Raw genomic sequence first — 13407 nt, 5'->3', positions numbered from 1 at the left:
CATGGCCTATTATGTTCTATTTTCAATTCATTGGGTTTTATTTATAGATCCGTGTACAATGTTAGGGCTGGGCAATGCAAGGTCAAGTCAACAGGATGTAGGTCAGTGTAAAGCCTATCTCTGGGGACTYCAGAAAGAGGTATGGAGGAGGGTATTGCACAGTAAAAAGAATTTGGTGGAAAAGAAAACCAAGAACACATTTATGTCCACATTTGCATAAAGTATTACAAGTGTGAGTTTTGTGAATTTGTCCTAGAAATGTAATATTTGGTGCTCACTTTTGAAGACATACCTTGCAAATCAAAATCGGCAGAGCTCTGAGTCCTTACCGTATGTGCTCTCCCTTGGAACACGGCATACTTTTGGTCGGTTGGCATTACAGTGATCAATGTTCTCCCTCTAAATTCACACACAGGTCATCATGTCTGTCCAGACCCATTCTCCTGAAGAGGGAGGGGAGCTGCCATGAAGCCTCTGTAGACTGGGGGAATTTCAATGGCATTGTTCTCACTGGGACTGTGGGAGTGAGTCATGATGTATGTTTGCCATTTGTTCGAGGCAGGGAGCAAAGTTCCCATTCGTCTGTGGTAATGTTTAACAGGCTGGTTTTGGGTGATATGGTAGCTACAGTACACAACCGTCACACAAGAGGAAATAGCAGAAGCATCGTCAATAGTGTTCCTCCACTAACAGCCTGTGGTGCAGTACCTGTCAGAAATCCACAAAGTCACACTGCGGTAAGTGAGATAGATACTGTAAAAAATCTGTATTTTGTTCAACAATAAATTCACCCAGTCAACATATTTCTGTGGGATATAGCAGCTCTGTGGTATCTAGCATATACAATAGGAGGACAAACATAGCATATTACCATAAAGATATAATATAAGGAATGATTTATAGGATATCTACGATTATTACAAGATATAGGGTTGAGAAGTTGCATCGAGATTACACAATACAAATGTTATAGTGCATATCGGTGTGTATCTCTTCAGTATATTTTTTGGGACTTACTGTACTTATTTTACTGAGATTGTATCTTCTCAAACTATACCGTAAGGATTAGAGAACAATTAGAGAACAAACTTTAGGGATGTGTTTTTCTTATTTGAGATAAGTCAAATTCACTTTTATGAGAAGAATGTACTCTGAAGCGGAAAAACAGCTTGAATCACCTTGATTTATTTTTGGTACATTTAATCAGAGGTAGTAGATGTTTATATTTGAATGACAAATTCATTTCACAAAATAAATTGTGTTTTTCTTGCCAATTTAGAAAAGAAAGCAATCAAGATTACTGCCTTTGACTGCCAAAATGGTGTGCATGATTGTATCTGTAACACACTGCCACATCCATTCTGTAAAGAATKAAGGTTTACCATCAACACATGTTCATTAATGTCGTTTTTATCTCACTCTCCTGTCTCTGTGTCATTTCAGCTTGGAACAATGGTTTGACTGTTCTCTGGAAAGTATGGGCAACCTCATCCCCTTGATACTGCTGGCCTGTGTGGCTCAGGGTGAGACTGTCATACCAACAAGGGCTACACTTGGGTTAGATTCTTATATCAGAAGCCAGTAATTTGCCTGTGTATCCCCCCCCACCACAATGTGCTTGATCATTGAACCCCTTGATATTAAACCCACAGGCACACTAATTAACCTCCTAATGATATATGTGCTCTGCATAATTAATTTCCTCAAAATGGTGGTGTTTCTTGTTAGTTGGAGGATATAGTGGTCAGGGACAAGAGTGTCACTGAATCCCATCTCAAATTAGAGCATGAAAATGTTCATTACTTCATTCATTCTCCCATAAAAGTATGAGCTATATAAGCTGCCCTAGATATTTCTCAGACCTAATTTCCCAAATGGATACATCATTTATGACTCCACACAGGCCATATCAGCTAACACAGTTAGCACTGCACAAACAACTTATACGTCACCCAGATTACTTGGAAATGAGCGTATTATTTAATATTCCAAAGTTGCACCAGACATATTAATATTTTCCCCTTTACACCTCCCTTTATCAATGGAATTAAGTTGTGATGCACCCCTGAAATTGAATTGGGGGATGACTTTTCTAAAGAAGGAGAGTAATGTAAATGCCTCACAGCAGAGCTTTTCTTTTTCTATTCTTAATCAGGTATACGGTCTTGTTGGTTATTAAATCTAACATGGCACTTCAGCTGTTAATGTGTTTGTTTACCTATCCCAGCGCAGTGCTACTTATAGAGCACCCATCCATTGCCTGCTGCTGCTATGGGCCCTAATTTACACTGTCCTTTTTGTCTGTACTAATCCTGGTTGCCCGAGCCAAATCCTGCTTGCCATCTGGACAGTTCGGCACAGATTTAGAGTCGCTCTCCTCATTTGGACCCACTGGTTTAACATGTTTGTCTGGAGCCGACAAGCATGTGACTAATGTTTTACCTCTGTCTGCATTCAAAAGATGTATATGCAAATTTGGGGTAAGAAAGATAGAGATAAGCTTGAGTAGGTCACATTTCAAAAGTCTTCTTGAGTCAGTTTTACGCAATGCTTTTTCGAGGATGAATCTTAGTCAGATTGTGCTTGTTTCTAACAACCTCACAATCAACCAGGACAGTCACACCTCATATACCATATCAGAGAGTGATTCAGTGGGATTCAAACACTGAAATGTGTCATTGGTTTCCATTATAACTCAATCATGATTTTATCACAACACCCCAATGTCACCCACATTCCCCGACCACCACGCTTCTGACGCCCATGTCTCTGTCTGTCCCTGTTAGTGTTGAATTCCCAGATGCAGCTGAATCCCAGAACCATCACTTTGCTGCGAGGTGACACGGCCCGGCTGATCTGCAGCACGGCTGAGCCCTGGCAGGTGATGGTGTGGATCCTCAACGGTGGCTCTGTGTTGACCATCTCAGCCCAGTACGGTATTCTCTCAAACAACCCCAATGTGAACGCCATTAACTGCTCCACCAATCAGCTCTCCAGCTGGGAATTTACACTGAATAGAGTCCAGCGCAGCTACCAGGGACAGGTGACCTGTGACCTTCAAAACATCCAGAGGCAAACTGCCGATCTGTTTGTTCAAGGTTTGTGTGCTTTTCTCATTCGGCTGTCCTTGAGGTGGCTGCCTACTGGCTGGCTGACAGTATTCAGTATGGCAGAGAAACAAAGGAGCCACAGTTACTGTACTGCAAAGGTTTTTCAAGAGAGGATTTCAAAAGGCAGCTGTGAAGTGAGATTTTAGTTTCTTATGGATTCTCTCTCTCTCTCTCCTTGTCTCTCACACATGTACGCACACTCACGTGTACACGTGCATACACACACAAAGAAAACAAAAGAGTGGCAACGCCACTCAGGGGCATCTCAGTGCAAGAGGCGTCACTACAGTACCTGGTTCGAATCCAGGCTGAATCACATCCGGCCGTGATTGGGAGTCCCAAAGGGCGGCACACAATTGGTCCAGCGCTGTCTGCGTTTGGCCGGGGTAGGCCATCATTGTAAATAAGAATTTGTTCTTAACTGACTTGCCTAGTTAAATAAAGGTTCAATTTAAAAAATGAAAGAAGACATGAAGGAAGAATTTAGCCTTGACTAGGAGAAGAAAAGCAGAATAAACAAAAAGTTGAACCTTATCCTTGATGATGCCACCCACACACTCCTAGAGACAAAAACTCAATGTATGCCTAAGTCATATTGGCTTGTTGTTTTAATTGAAAGCTTTTGTTTGAACTTGTTTGGGGTTTCATGCGTGATGCAGATTTTCTCTAGTTTTTCTCACAGCTGCTGATTTGGTTGTTGGGCATCGATCCAGGTGTATATCAATGGAGGGAATTCATTTGGGGCCTGTCTCAGAGGAAGACTGCTGCATTAGCTGCTTTGATGGGCTGTATGACATTGTTGGAGTGTGTGGGATGGAAATCGATTGGGCCAGTTATAAATACAGGGTGGAGGGCACTCTCCTGAGCGCCAGTTATAACAGGCGTCACTGCTGTACCTGGTTCAGATCCAGGCTGCATCACATCCGGCTGTGATTGGGAGTCCCATAGGGTGGTGCACAATTGGCCCACCGTTGTCCGGGTTTGGCTGGGGTAGGCCGTCATTGTAAATAAGAATTTGTTCTTAAGTGACATGCCTAGTTAAATAAAGGTTAAATAATTWAAAAAATTATAATTATATACCAGCCAGGATTTAGTCTGTCATCCCTCACCTGATACGCCCTCCTTCTATCCTTGTATTCCTCTATTGCTCTATCCTTCTTTTGCTGTTTCCCTCTATCCCTATTTCCCTTTTACCCCTCTATCTCTCTTTCCATATGTTTCTCCATCACTCTTTCTCAACTTGTTAATGTCGATTAAGGCAGCCCCCAGCACCTCTCTGATTCAGAGGGGTTGGGTTAAATGCGGAAGACACATTTCGATTGAAAGCGTTCAGTTGTACAACTGACCAGGTATCCCCTTTCCCTTTTCCCCTCTCTCCCTGTTTCCCTCTATCTCTCATTTCCTATTTCCCTCTTTCCCTTTTCCCCTCCATCTCTCTTTTCCTGTTTCCCTCTATCCCTCTTTTCCTGCTTCCTCTATCTCTCTCTCTCTTTTTCCTCTCTTCCTTTATCCCTGTATCCATTATTTTGTTCCATTAGGAGGATTTAAACCACTGTTATCTACCTTATAAGGGTGGTGTTTCACATAATGGATTTCTTAGACAGGCATGGTTTCCAAAGTATCACTGTCTGTGCTTTGAACTATTGGTTATCTTGTTCAGATATATTATGTTGATATATTTGGAGCAAGTTCATGAATGACTGAAAATACTCTTCTTGAACTTTTATTTGGATCTTGAGGACATTACTGTTTTCATTTTCGTTATTCAATTTCTTATCATTGATGCAGTGCTTTGCGCCACTGTAACCACAGTGCATTTCTCTGATTTCAAGTATGCAGATAGACTGTTCCACAAGGGCGAAGGTGTGGAGAGATTGAGTAACACAAATATTGAATAGTGTTCAAAAGTCAGGGCAGGATAAGAATCAGAGCCCCAAAGATGTAGCTGAAATTGTTATTTCTCCAAGCCAAAAGTATTCCAGTGAATCATCTCTGAGAGTTTTCTGGGGATGCCCTGCATGGAAAAGAATTACCACAGAGAATACTCAGCCAGAAATGAAGAAAAATGAAGAATGATTATAACCCATACACTGGGCCAGGATTCACCAGAACTGATAAGCTGGTATGGACAGTAGCAATGCTAGGAGGTGTTGCTGATATCTCCTCTACATTTTTCACAAGTCCTATAATCTTATTATAAACTCCACTCATATTGGAAAGTTGGACCAAAGACAATTGGGTTGGTAACAAGAAAAGCTGTGAAATGTATAATTCATTTTGCGATAAAAACATAAATATTGTATTAATGATGTTTACGTTTTAGCATAAAAATGAATGAGATTGTTATGATGATGATATGTAAAAAAAATAAAAATAAAATAAGAGAAAAAAAAGATGATATTACACAATACAAGATATTCAGATATTCCCCTTTCCTCTCTCATTATTCAGCTAATTTTGCCCTGCTGCAAACTGAGAGCTCAGCTAAAAGCCTGAACAAAGTCAACCATGCAAAAAGTAGGGAACAAAGCAATGACCCATTGCCTTCAATATATTACAGGATTCCTCCTTTATTGCCAATGCTACACATTATAACTGACATACACTGAGTATACCAAACATTAGGAACACTTTCCTAATATTGAGTTGGACACTCCCTTTTGCCATCAGAACAGCTTCAATTCATTGGGGCATGGACTCTACAAGGTATCGAAAGCATTCCACAGGGATGTTGGCCCATGTTGACTCCAATGCTTCCCACAGTTATGTCAAGTTGGCTGGATGTCCTTTGGGTGGTGGACCATTCTTGATACACATAGGAAACTGTTGAGCGTGAAAAAACCCAACACTGTTGCAGTTCTTGACACAAACCGGTGTGCCTGGCACCTACTACTATGCCCCGTTCAAAGGCACTTAAATATTTTGTCTTGCCCATTCACCTTCTAAATGGCACACATAAACAATCCATGTCTCCTCCCCTTCATCTACACTGATTTTAAGTGGATTTAACAAGTGACATCAAGAGGGATCATAGCTTTCACCTGGATTCACCTTGTCAGTCTGTCATAGAAGGAGCAGGTGTTCTTAATGTTTTATATACTCAGTGTATGTAACCACTACCCATTAACAATAGTGCATGGTGGATCAAGCCCTCCAGTGTGGATGCAGAGGATCTCAGAGCCTTTTAATTAATTGTGCATCTAGGCGTTTTCCAGTTACCAGTCAGCAATTCTGCTGGTGATTTGTGGCCTGTTGGTCCAAATATACCATCGGAGGAGAGCCACAAATCTACACTGGAGACTGGCCCTTTGCTCTCCTCAGCCCTCCGTTCTAATTGTCCAATATGAATGTGATGTAAACACGCTCACACAGAACGTATACACACATACTGCTTGCAGACACACAAACAAACACAGACATACATGAACGTACACACACACGTGTACACACACACACACACACCCACCCCCACACACACACACACACACACACATTTTCTCTTGAACAAATCAATATGTCTGTATGTGGTTGATATAATATGAACAGAATGTGCTGTAAGGGCTAGAGCCGAGGATGACGCCACTGGTGTAAATCAGAGACGAGTGAGTATGCCTTTGGTGATTGGCTGTTCATCAGAATAAATTCACACACAGACACACATACAAACACATGCATAACCACTAGTGCTGTTGGAACATACAATACTGCTAATCCGAGCAGAAAGTGCCCATACTTCTTCCAGATTAAATGCTGTCCCTCAGAGTTGCAATTTCCCTGCCGAGGGCCCTATTGAAAAAGCACAGCATCTTCTCAGGGAACAGTCACCAAGCCTGTCTAAGATGGCTAGGCTTACTGTGATTAACAAACCTTATGAAACCTTATTTCAGAGATCACTTAGATTGGAATGATGGGGGAGGCGCCTCATGTTGTGAGAGACTGACTATCTTTCCTCAAATGTATCAATCTTCCATCCATAATTAGTTGCAGTAGTTTATTAGTCCATGGAAGTGAGATGCTGCTTTCTTCTTCTGATCGCCATGACTTTATTGCACTGCTGAGATTCCTTTTACAGCCTTTCCAATAGGGGAGGCGGTGTAATCAAAGTTACACATCAACTTACAGTATATGACACCAAATCAAATATGAAAGCGCAGCCTATGACGAACGGGGGAGCCGTCATTGTGCACAGAACATTGAGAGCTTTGATCCTGAATCAACATAGACATGTAATTCGGTTAGACAAAGCGACAAAGCGTCAGTAATTATCTGTCTATCTATAGCAATTCTCTGCTGCGCCGTCTGCCTTTCACTCTGCCAGACAATAGACTTCACAGACGATATCGTCCAGTCTAAGTGGCTTATTTGGTTGCCAGTGTATGAGAGGGGAAAAGAGGCATTCTTCCATCAGCCAATTGAGACCTCGAGGCACACGATCAATCATTTAGGAAGAGTAAGAAGCCTCTATAAGTGAGCAGGTCAATTGCGATCAGAGAATCCCTATCAGTCTCAGGATACACTTGTCATGCATACAGTATACACGCAGATGGAGTACTGCACACAGCGCCTTCCTGTAATCCATAAACATGTGACCAAACCTGCTTAATACCACACACTCTTGCAAAATAGCACAATGGACTAGAATGACCTGGTAAACTGTAAAAAATACATACAGTATCCCAAAACATTTACAATCTTCTTTCCAGAGAGGGGTAATGTGGCCATCACAGGGGGGAACGTGACTGTGCTGAAGGGGGAAGAGATCCTGTTCCAGTGCCTGGCTGTAGGCTGGTACCCAGAGCCTAGTCTGACTTGGCTTGTGAATGGCAGAGAGGTGGACCAGGGTCAGTACAACATCAGCACTGAAGGGCCTGTTGATGTGGATGGGCTCTACAACCTGACCAGTAACCTCAGCGTCCAGGCAGCAGAGAGCTCTCATGTGGAGTGCCTAGCCTCTGTCTCTGCCCTACCCACGCCCCAGGCCAGCAGTGTACGTCTGACTGTGGGTGAGAAACATAAACACTCTCTCTCTCTCTACTCTGAGCTGGGGTTTGTCTATGTCCACAAATTCATCAGTGAAAGCAGACGGTGGGGAGTTGTTATTGGTGATGAGAGAAATTACAAGAAAGGCATTGCAGGATAGACACAAGGCTTTTATCACCATTGAAGTGGAGCAAAGTGTTCCCAATCTCTCTGAAGTCATCCTACATAAATAGAGTATTGGGAGCTGCAGGATTTGCTGCGTTCACTGAGTTTCCCCTCTGTGGTTTGGGTAGTCTTGAAATACATTCAATAGCGTAAACAAAAGACGGCACTCTCCCTGCCACAATCACAGCAAACCCTGATAATAGTCTATTGATTAAAACATTAATTGAAGAATGCAATTTTTCAGCTTCTTTGGGACTAAACCTCATAAATTACCTTGTTTTTTTAGTTGCAGAGGTGGGTGTGGAGAATGTATGCGACGACTGCGCTGTTCTAATCRCAGTAACAGCCTCCGTGTCCGCCGTGCTCCTGCTCCTGCTGCTAAGCATCTGCATTGTCCTCTGTTACGTACGGAGAAGAGCAAGTAAGCACCTTTCTTTTCTTTTTATACGGCTCAGTGAAAAATGTCCACCCCCCCCACCCGCACAGGAACAATGATTAAAGTATAATGAAGGAGTTAGGCTGTCACACGTTGTGATTCTGCAGTGTGCCCCACGCCTGCATCGGCAAGGTCATGGATTTTTGAACGCATACAGAACTTCACCTGTCAGCAGAATGCTCCAGTTCTAAAGTGCTGGCTTTGGCCTAACCCCCCACCTGTCCATAAAACACAGGAGCACTACCATGGAGAGATAGTTGTCCAGGAGAGACACACTGGACACAGCACCTCCTGGTGGTCACTCTATGGAAATGCAGTTATTCTGTCACTAAGTTTCACAGGTAGACAGACTCATGAATATGAGTGAGAATCACATTAGGCAGGAGTTAGCCAATCATATTTGGTTTATTTTTCATTTGCTAGGTTGAATAATCTGAGAGTTATGTCAATCATCAAACAGACTTATGATCTGGTGTTACATACACCAAGACTGATTCATTATGACTCTAATAGGGGCCACAATCCACAAACATGTCTCTGAAGTGACCCCMAAAAATCTTCAACTTCCTACCCCTGGGATTAATGTCTTTCTGGGTTACCAGCAACCAGTGACTAGAAGGTTTTGTGAGTCTTTGGTGGCTTTAGGAGTAGTGATGGTTGGTGAGGAGTTTCTGGAGAGCCATCTCAGAGGTGATCATTGTTGTGGGTAACGAGGCGGCCGTCTGGCTGTTTGTGTGCGATAACAAAACTTGCCCCTGAGTCATACATTAGACTACTCTAATCCCTGTAACTGATTTCAGACCAGTGCAAATCAGGGCTGTTATTTGGCAGTTGTAGGATTATCTTAATAAGGCAGGTGTGCCCTCTTAAGTACATTTGCAGTATTCACCCAATAGTCTGGTATCTTTTCACTGTCCTTGATTTGGTCCAGTTCCTTTCCCGCCGCTTTCCTTATTGTAAATCCCAGGCAGCAAAGCATCAAATCAACATAATCAGTATTTTTCCCATTTAAGAAAATGGCATGGCTCCAAGTCAGTCTTGCTCCCTGAACTAATCCAACACACTGAAGAGTAATGTATTCATTGCAATTATTCAGACAGAATGTGGATGAAATATATTCACCTTAATAACTTTGAACAGTGTGGGTTTAAAACAATAAAAGTCGAGGCAATTTCTCCTCCTGTAAAAGACACTGGTTTATCCTTTTCCTGGGCCGGCACCATCTGTACCGCCATTGTTATAGAATTGTTTTGGCTCTGGCCAGGACCTTGGGCTAAGAAAGGTAATGATGCTGTGTGATAATATGCATTAACAATCAGCTCAGGCTTTCACTCTAACATTTCTAAAGTGACCTCAGGCTACAGTGAGTGTGTGCTGGCCCAAAACGAGTGAAAGCTGCATTTACAGCTGTCCTACACTCTTAGAATAAAAAGATGGTATCTAGAACTTTAAAGGGTTCTTCGGCTGTCCCTATAGAAGAACCATTTGAAGAACCCTTTTTGGTTGCAGGTAGAACCCTTTCTTAATGGAACCCAAAAGGGTTCTACCTGAAAGCAAAATGGGTTATTACCTGGAACCAAAAAGTTTTCTCATACTGGTACAGCTGAAGAACCCTTTTGGAACCTTTTTTTCTAAGAATGTATTTTGGAGCTTCAGACACTGAGCAAACTAAATGATGTTATGGTCTATGCAACCACAAGCAAGGTCAGGATTACTGTATTGGTCTAGATTGAGCATTGAGACATTGAAAATCCTGTATGATAGCCATAATGTAAGATCACATAAGATCATGACATGTATTTTTCTGTATTTGGTTGTCTTTCAGAATCAAGCCTACCGGAGGCAATAAGGTGAGAGTTTGATGCTCTTTGTGCCATTATTTCTAACTTCTCAACCTGCTTGTTAATGTGGGATTATACAGTGTTTGAAATGGTACAGATCTTTGTTTTTATTGGCGAGAGCTGACGAGTGAAGATCCAGGATCAAATGTGGCTACTTTCGAGGATGTGACTAACCATCCATAAAACGATTTATGGAAAACATTTGTGAGAGGGAACTAATACAGTCTCATCCTATTGATACAAAATTCCATTAGTCCTTTACACAAGTTACTGCTGGGACTCAGCATAAATCAGTAAATAAATCTACCCAAATGCATGTATTTATATGGCTCTGAGTCTACCTTGTGTCTGAGAAGAGACTGGGATTTTATAGTTAATTAAATAAAGATTTGAGAATAATTTGGAACATTAGATGGTTATTAGATTATAACATCCACATTAAGACTGGAACTCTAGTTTACTCAAAAATATCCACATGGCAGTCAATGAAACAGAAAACAATAAAATACATACACAATAACATGAATAATTATAATGGCTTTCTTTTTTCATAGGTATCAGCAGATTACAATGGGAAAATAAACACTAAAGCCTGTACACTGCAGTCACAAGAGAAGACAATTTATAGTACCAACATAAAGCTCACATAACTGTTGCTTCTTTCAAGGTTACACAATTTTCCTGCTGTAGGAGACTGAGATCTGTAGGAATAGGTCATATTTTCCATTGGGCTTTTCCTCTTGGTTTCCACAGGATAGACGAATCAAAGAGCGGGAGAAGCTCCGTTGCTGAGGCGACCGGGGGGGAGGTCAACCTGGGATACACCACAGAGGGCCACTCAGGTGAGAGTCAGGGTGACAAATACCCCTGTTCCTCATTAGGACACATTATCTTCAACATCTAATGAGATTAGTGAGGTAGGTAGGCATAGAAAATCAGAATGGATAGGCTATTCTATTTTATCTGTGATTTTTAGAATTTGTTAAAAGTATTATAGGCTACTAACAGCATTAGAGGCTATAATTGACTATGATGTAATAATAACGCCATGTTCTATGTTGGAGCCGCTGTACTATACCTCTTCCTCTGAGCATAGTGTGGTACAGTGAAATGGTCAGAGGGGATGTCAGGTCAGGTAAAAGCCTGTTTCTCACTCGACAGACGCTGGCCGCAGTGACCTCATCGTCACTGGGGAAACCCACAGCCAGATGAACTCCATCAGCACTCACAAGGTAAGGAGAGGGAGAGAGGGCAACTTACTGCAGCTGAATAATGCAGAGTCAGTCTCCATACTGCAGCCGGAGTCCCTGACACCTCCCAGGCTCTCACATTGATGGGGACTGCAGGGACTGCCCAGATCGTCCTCCCCTGGCCGGAGGACAGTTAACTTTCAATGACTGCATGGCATCCTATTTGCTATAGAGTGCACTAGTTTTGACCAGGGCCCATGATTCACTCATAATACACCCACTGTACTGTATATGATAACAGGCTAAATAACTGATTGTTCAAAATGTAGATTAAAGTTAGTCAATAATATATTGGATATTAGTTAATCAATGTTGATGAGCCAATGGAGCTTCTTAGATGGTTTTATAAAGATTGTTAAGAAATAACATCAGTAACTGATTGGAATATTGATCAAAGGAATGTTCAGAGTTGTTGCATGATCAGTAATGGTGATGGGAGAACGATATGGCAACCACACTCTTCTTGCCTTGTCCTTCAAGTAGCTTTGCACAAGGTCAAAAGTTCAACGGTCACAAAATATTCACATTTTCTATATTCCAGATCCCAGATGTTGTCTCTTCCAGTAACTTCTCGCTAACCACCAGTCAGAGTAATGCCCCAACAGACCACTGTGGAGATGGCTCCAAGACTGTCAGAAGAATGACTACGGTGTGATCGTCGTATGGGGTCCAAACAAGATATGCTGGATTTTTACTGTTACATTAGTGTAACATTGCCAATTATGCTACACAACATGCTTTTCATTAAATGTATCACACTTTATTGTACATACTGTAGGTATATTCACTTGATGTAAACTTTGTTTTACATTTTTGTATTGTCACTGCATATTGAGGATACCTAATCCCATGGAATTAACTCTCAACGCTTCGTTTGTGGGTTTTTGTGTTCACACAGTTTTTGGGATCACACAGACCAAGGCATCAGATGACTGACTCTCTCAAACATTTTTGTTCTCACTCACATATTCTTCCCAGGTTTTAGGAGGAGTTAACAACTATCCACCGGCTATAGTAATATGGATTAAGAAACACAATAGCCTGGACCCCACTGAGTCATGGGTTCATCATTGATATCTGTTGTGTAAGCCTATGTTAATCCTCCTGTCAACAGTTACATGGCCAACTCACCATCATCACAATGCTCAGCTAGGTTTCACATTTTCATAGGTGACAGGGTTCGGAAAAGATAAAGCATGGAACAATTTTCAGTGATATAGTGGCATGGTTTCAAGACCTCCTTGTAAGTAGACGTTATCCCGGCAGATACATGGGTCTGTATTGACCAATCATCACAATGGTCAATGATGAGGCCTGGGAAGTGAGTGACAGCAGGTGTTCTAGTGGCATTTTCCTCCAGTTGAGGTGTTATAGGATAGGGATACCTTCCTGTGTTCATTGATGGATGATGCCAACATTAATAATATATGCTATCCCTTCCTGTGAAAATGGATACAAGTGACTTTCAACAAAAAGGAAGACAAAAATGGCTTTTTATTACGTGAGATATGTAAACTTTCTCTTCAAAAGCTGCCTATGATGTAAAAAAATAAAGCATGTCCTATATTATATGAGAGGAAAGTTATGTTACGCAATACGACCATGCTGGATGGAACTCAAGGGAT

General features: G+C 41.7%; 1 protein-coding gene across 1 annotated transcript; it reads left to right on the top strand.

The window, feature by feature from the left end:
- The first annotated feature begins 642 nt into the window (after positions 1–642).
- Positions 643–13040, top strand: igsf5b (immunoglobulin superfamily, member 5b). Its single transcript, XM_023966857.2, has 9 exons — positions 643–737; positions 1444–1523; positions 2787–3098; positions 7814–8113; positions 8542–8676; positions 10517–10541; positions 11286–11374; positions 11694–11764; positions 12324–13040. Exons 2-9 carry the CDS (start codon positions 1478–1480, stop codon positions 12435–12437), a joined length of 1092 nt encoding a protein of 363 aa, XP_023822625.1. The 5' UTR covers positions 643–737; positions 1444–1477; the 3' UTR covers positions 12438–13040.
- The last annotated feature ends 367 nt before the right edge of the window (positions 13041–13407 follow it).

Source organism: Salvelinus sp. IW2-2015, linkage group LG22, assembly GCF_002910315.2.
Source record: "Salvelinus sp. IW2-2015 linkage group LG22, ASM291031v2, whole genome shotgun sequence".
In the NCBI taxonomy this organism is placed as follows: domain Eukaryota; kingdom Metazoa; phylum Chordata; class Actinopteri; order Salmoniformes; family Salmonidae; genus Salvelinus; species Salvelinus sp. IW2-2015.
The sequence above is the reverse complement of the archived record's forward strand: the minus strand, read 5'-3'. Positions and strand labels throughout refer to the sequence as shown.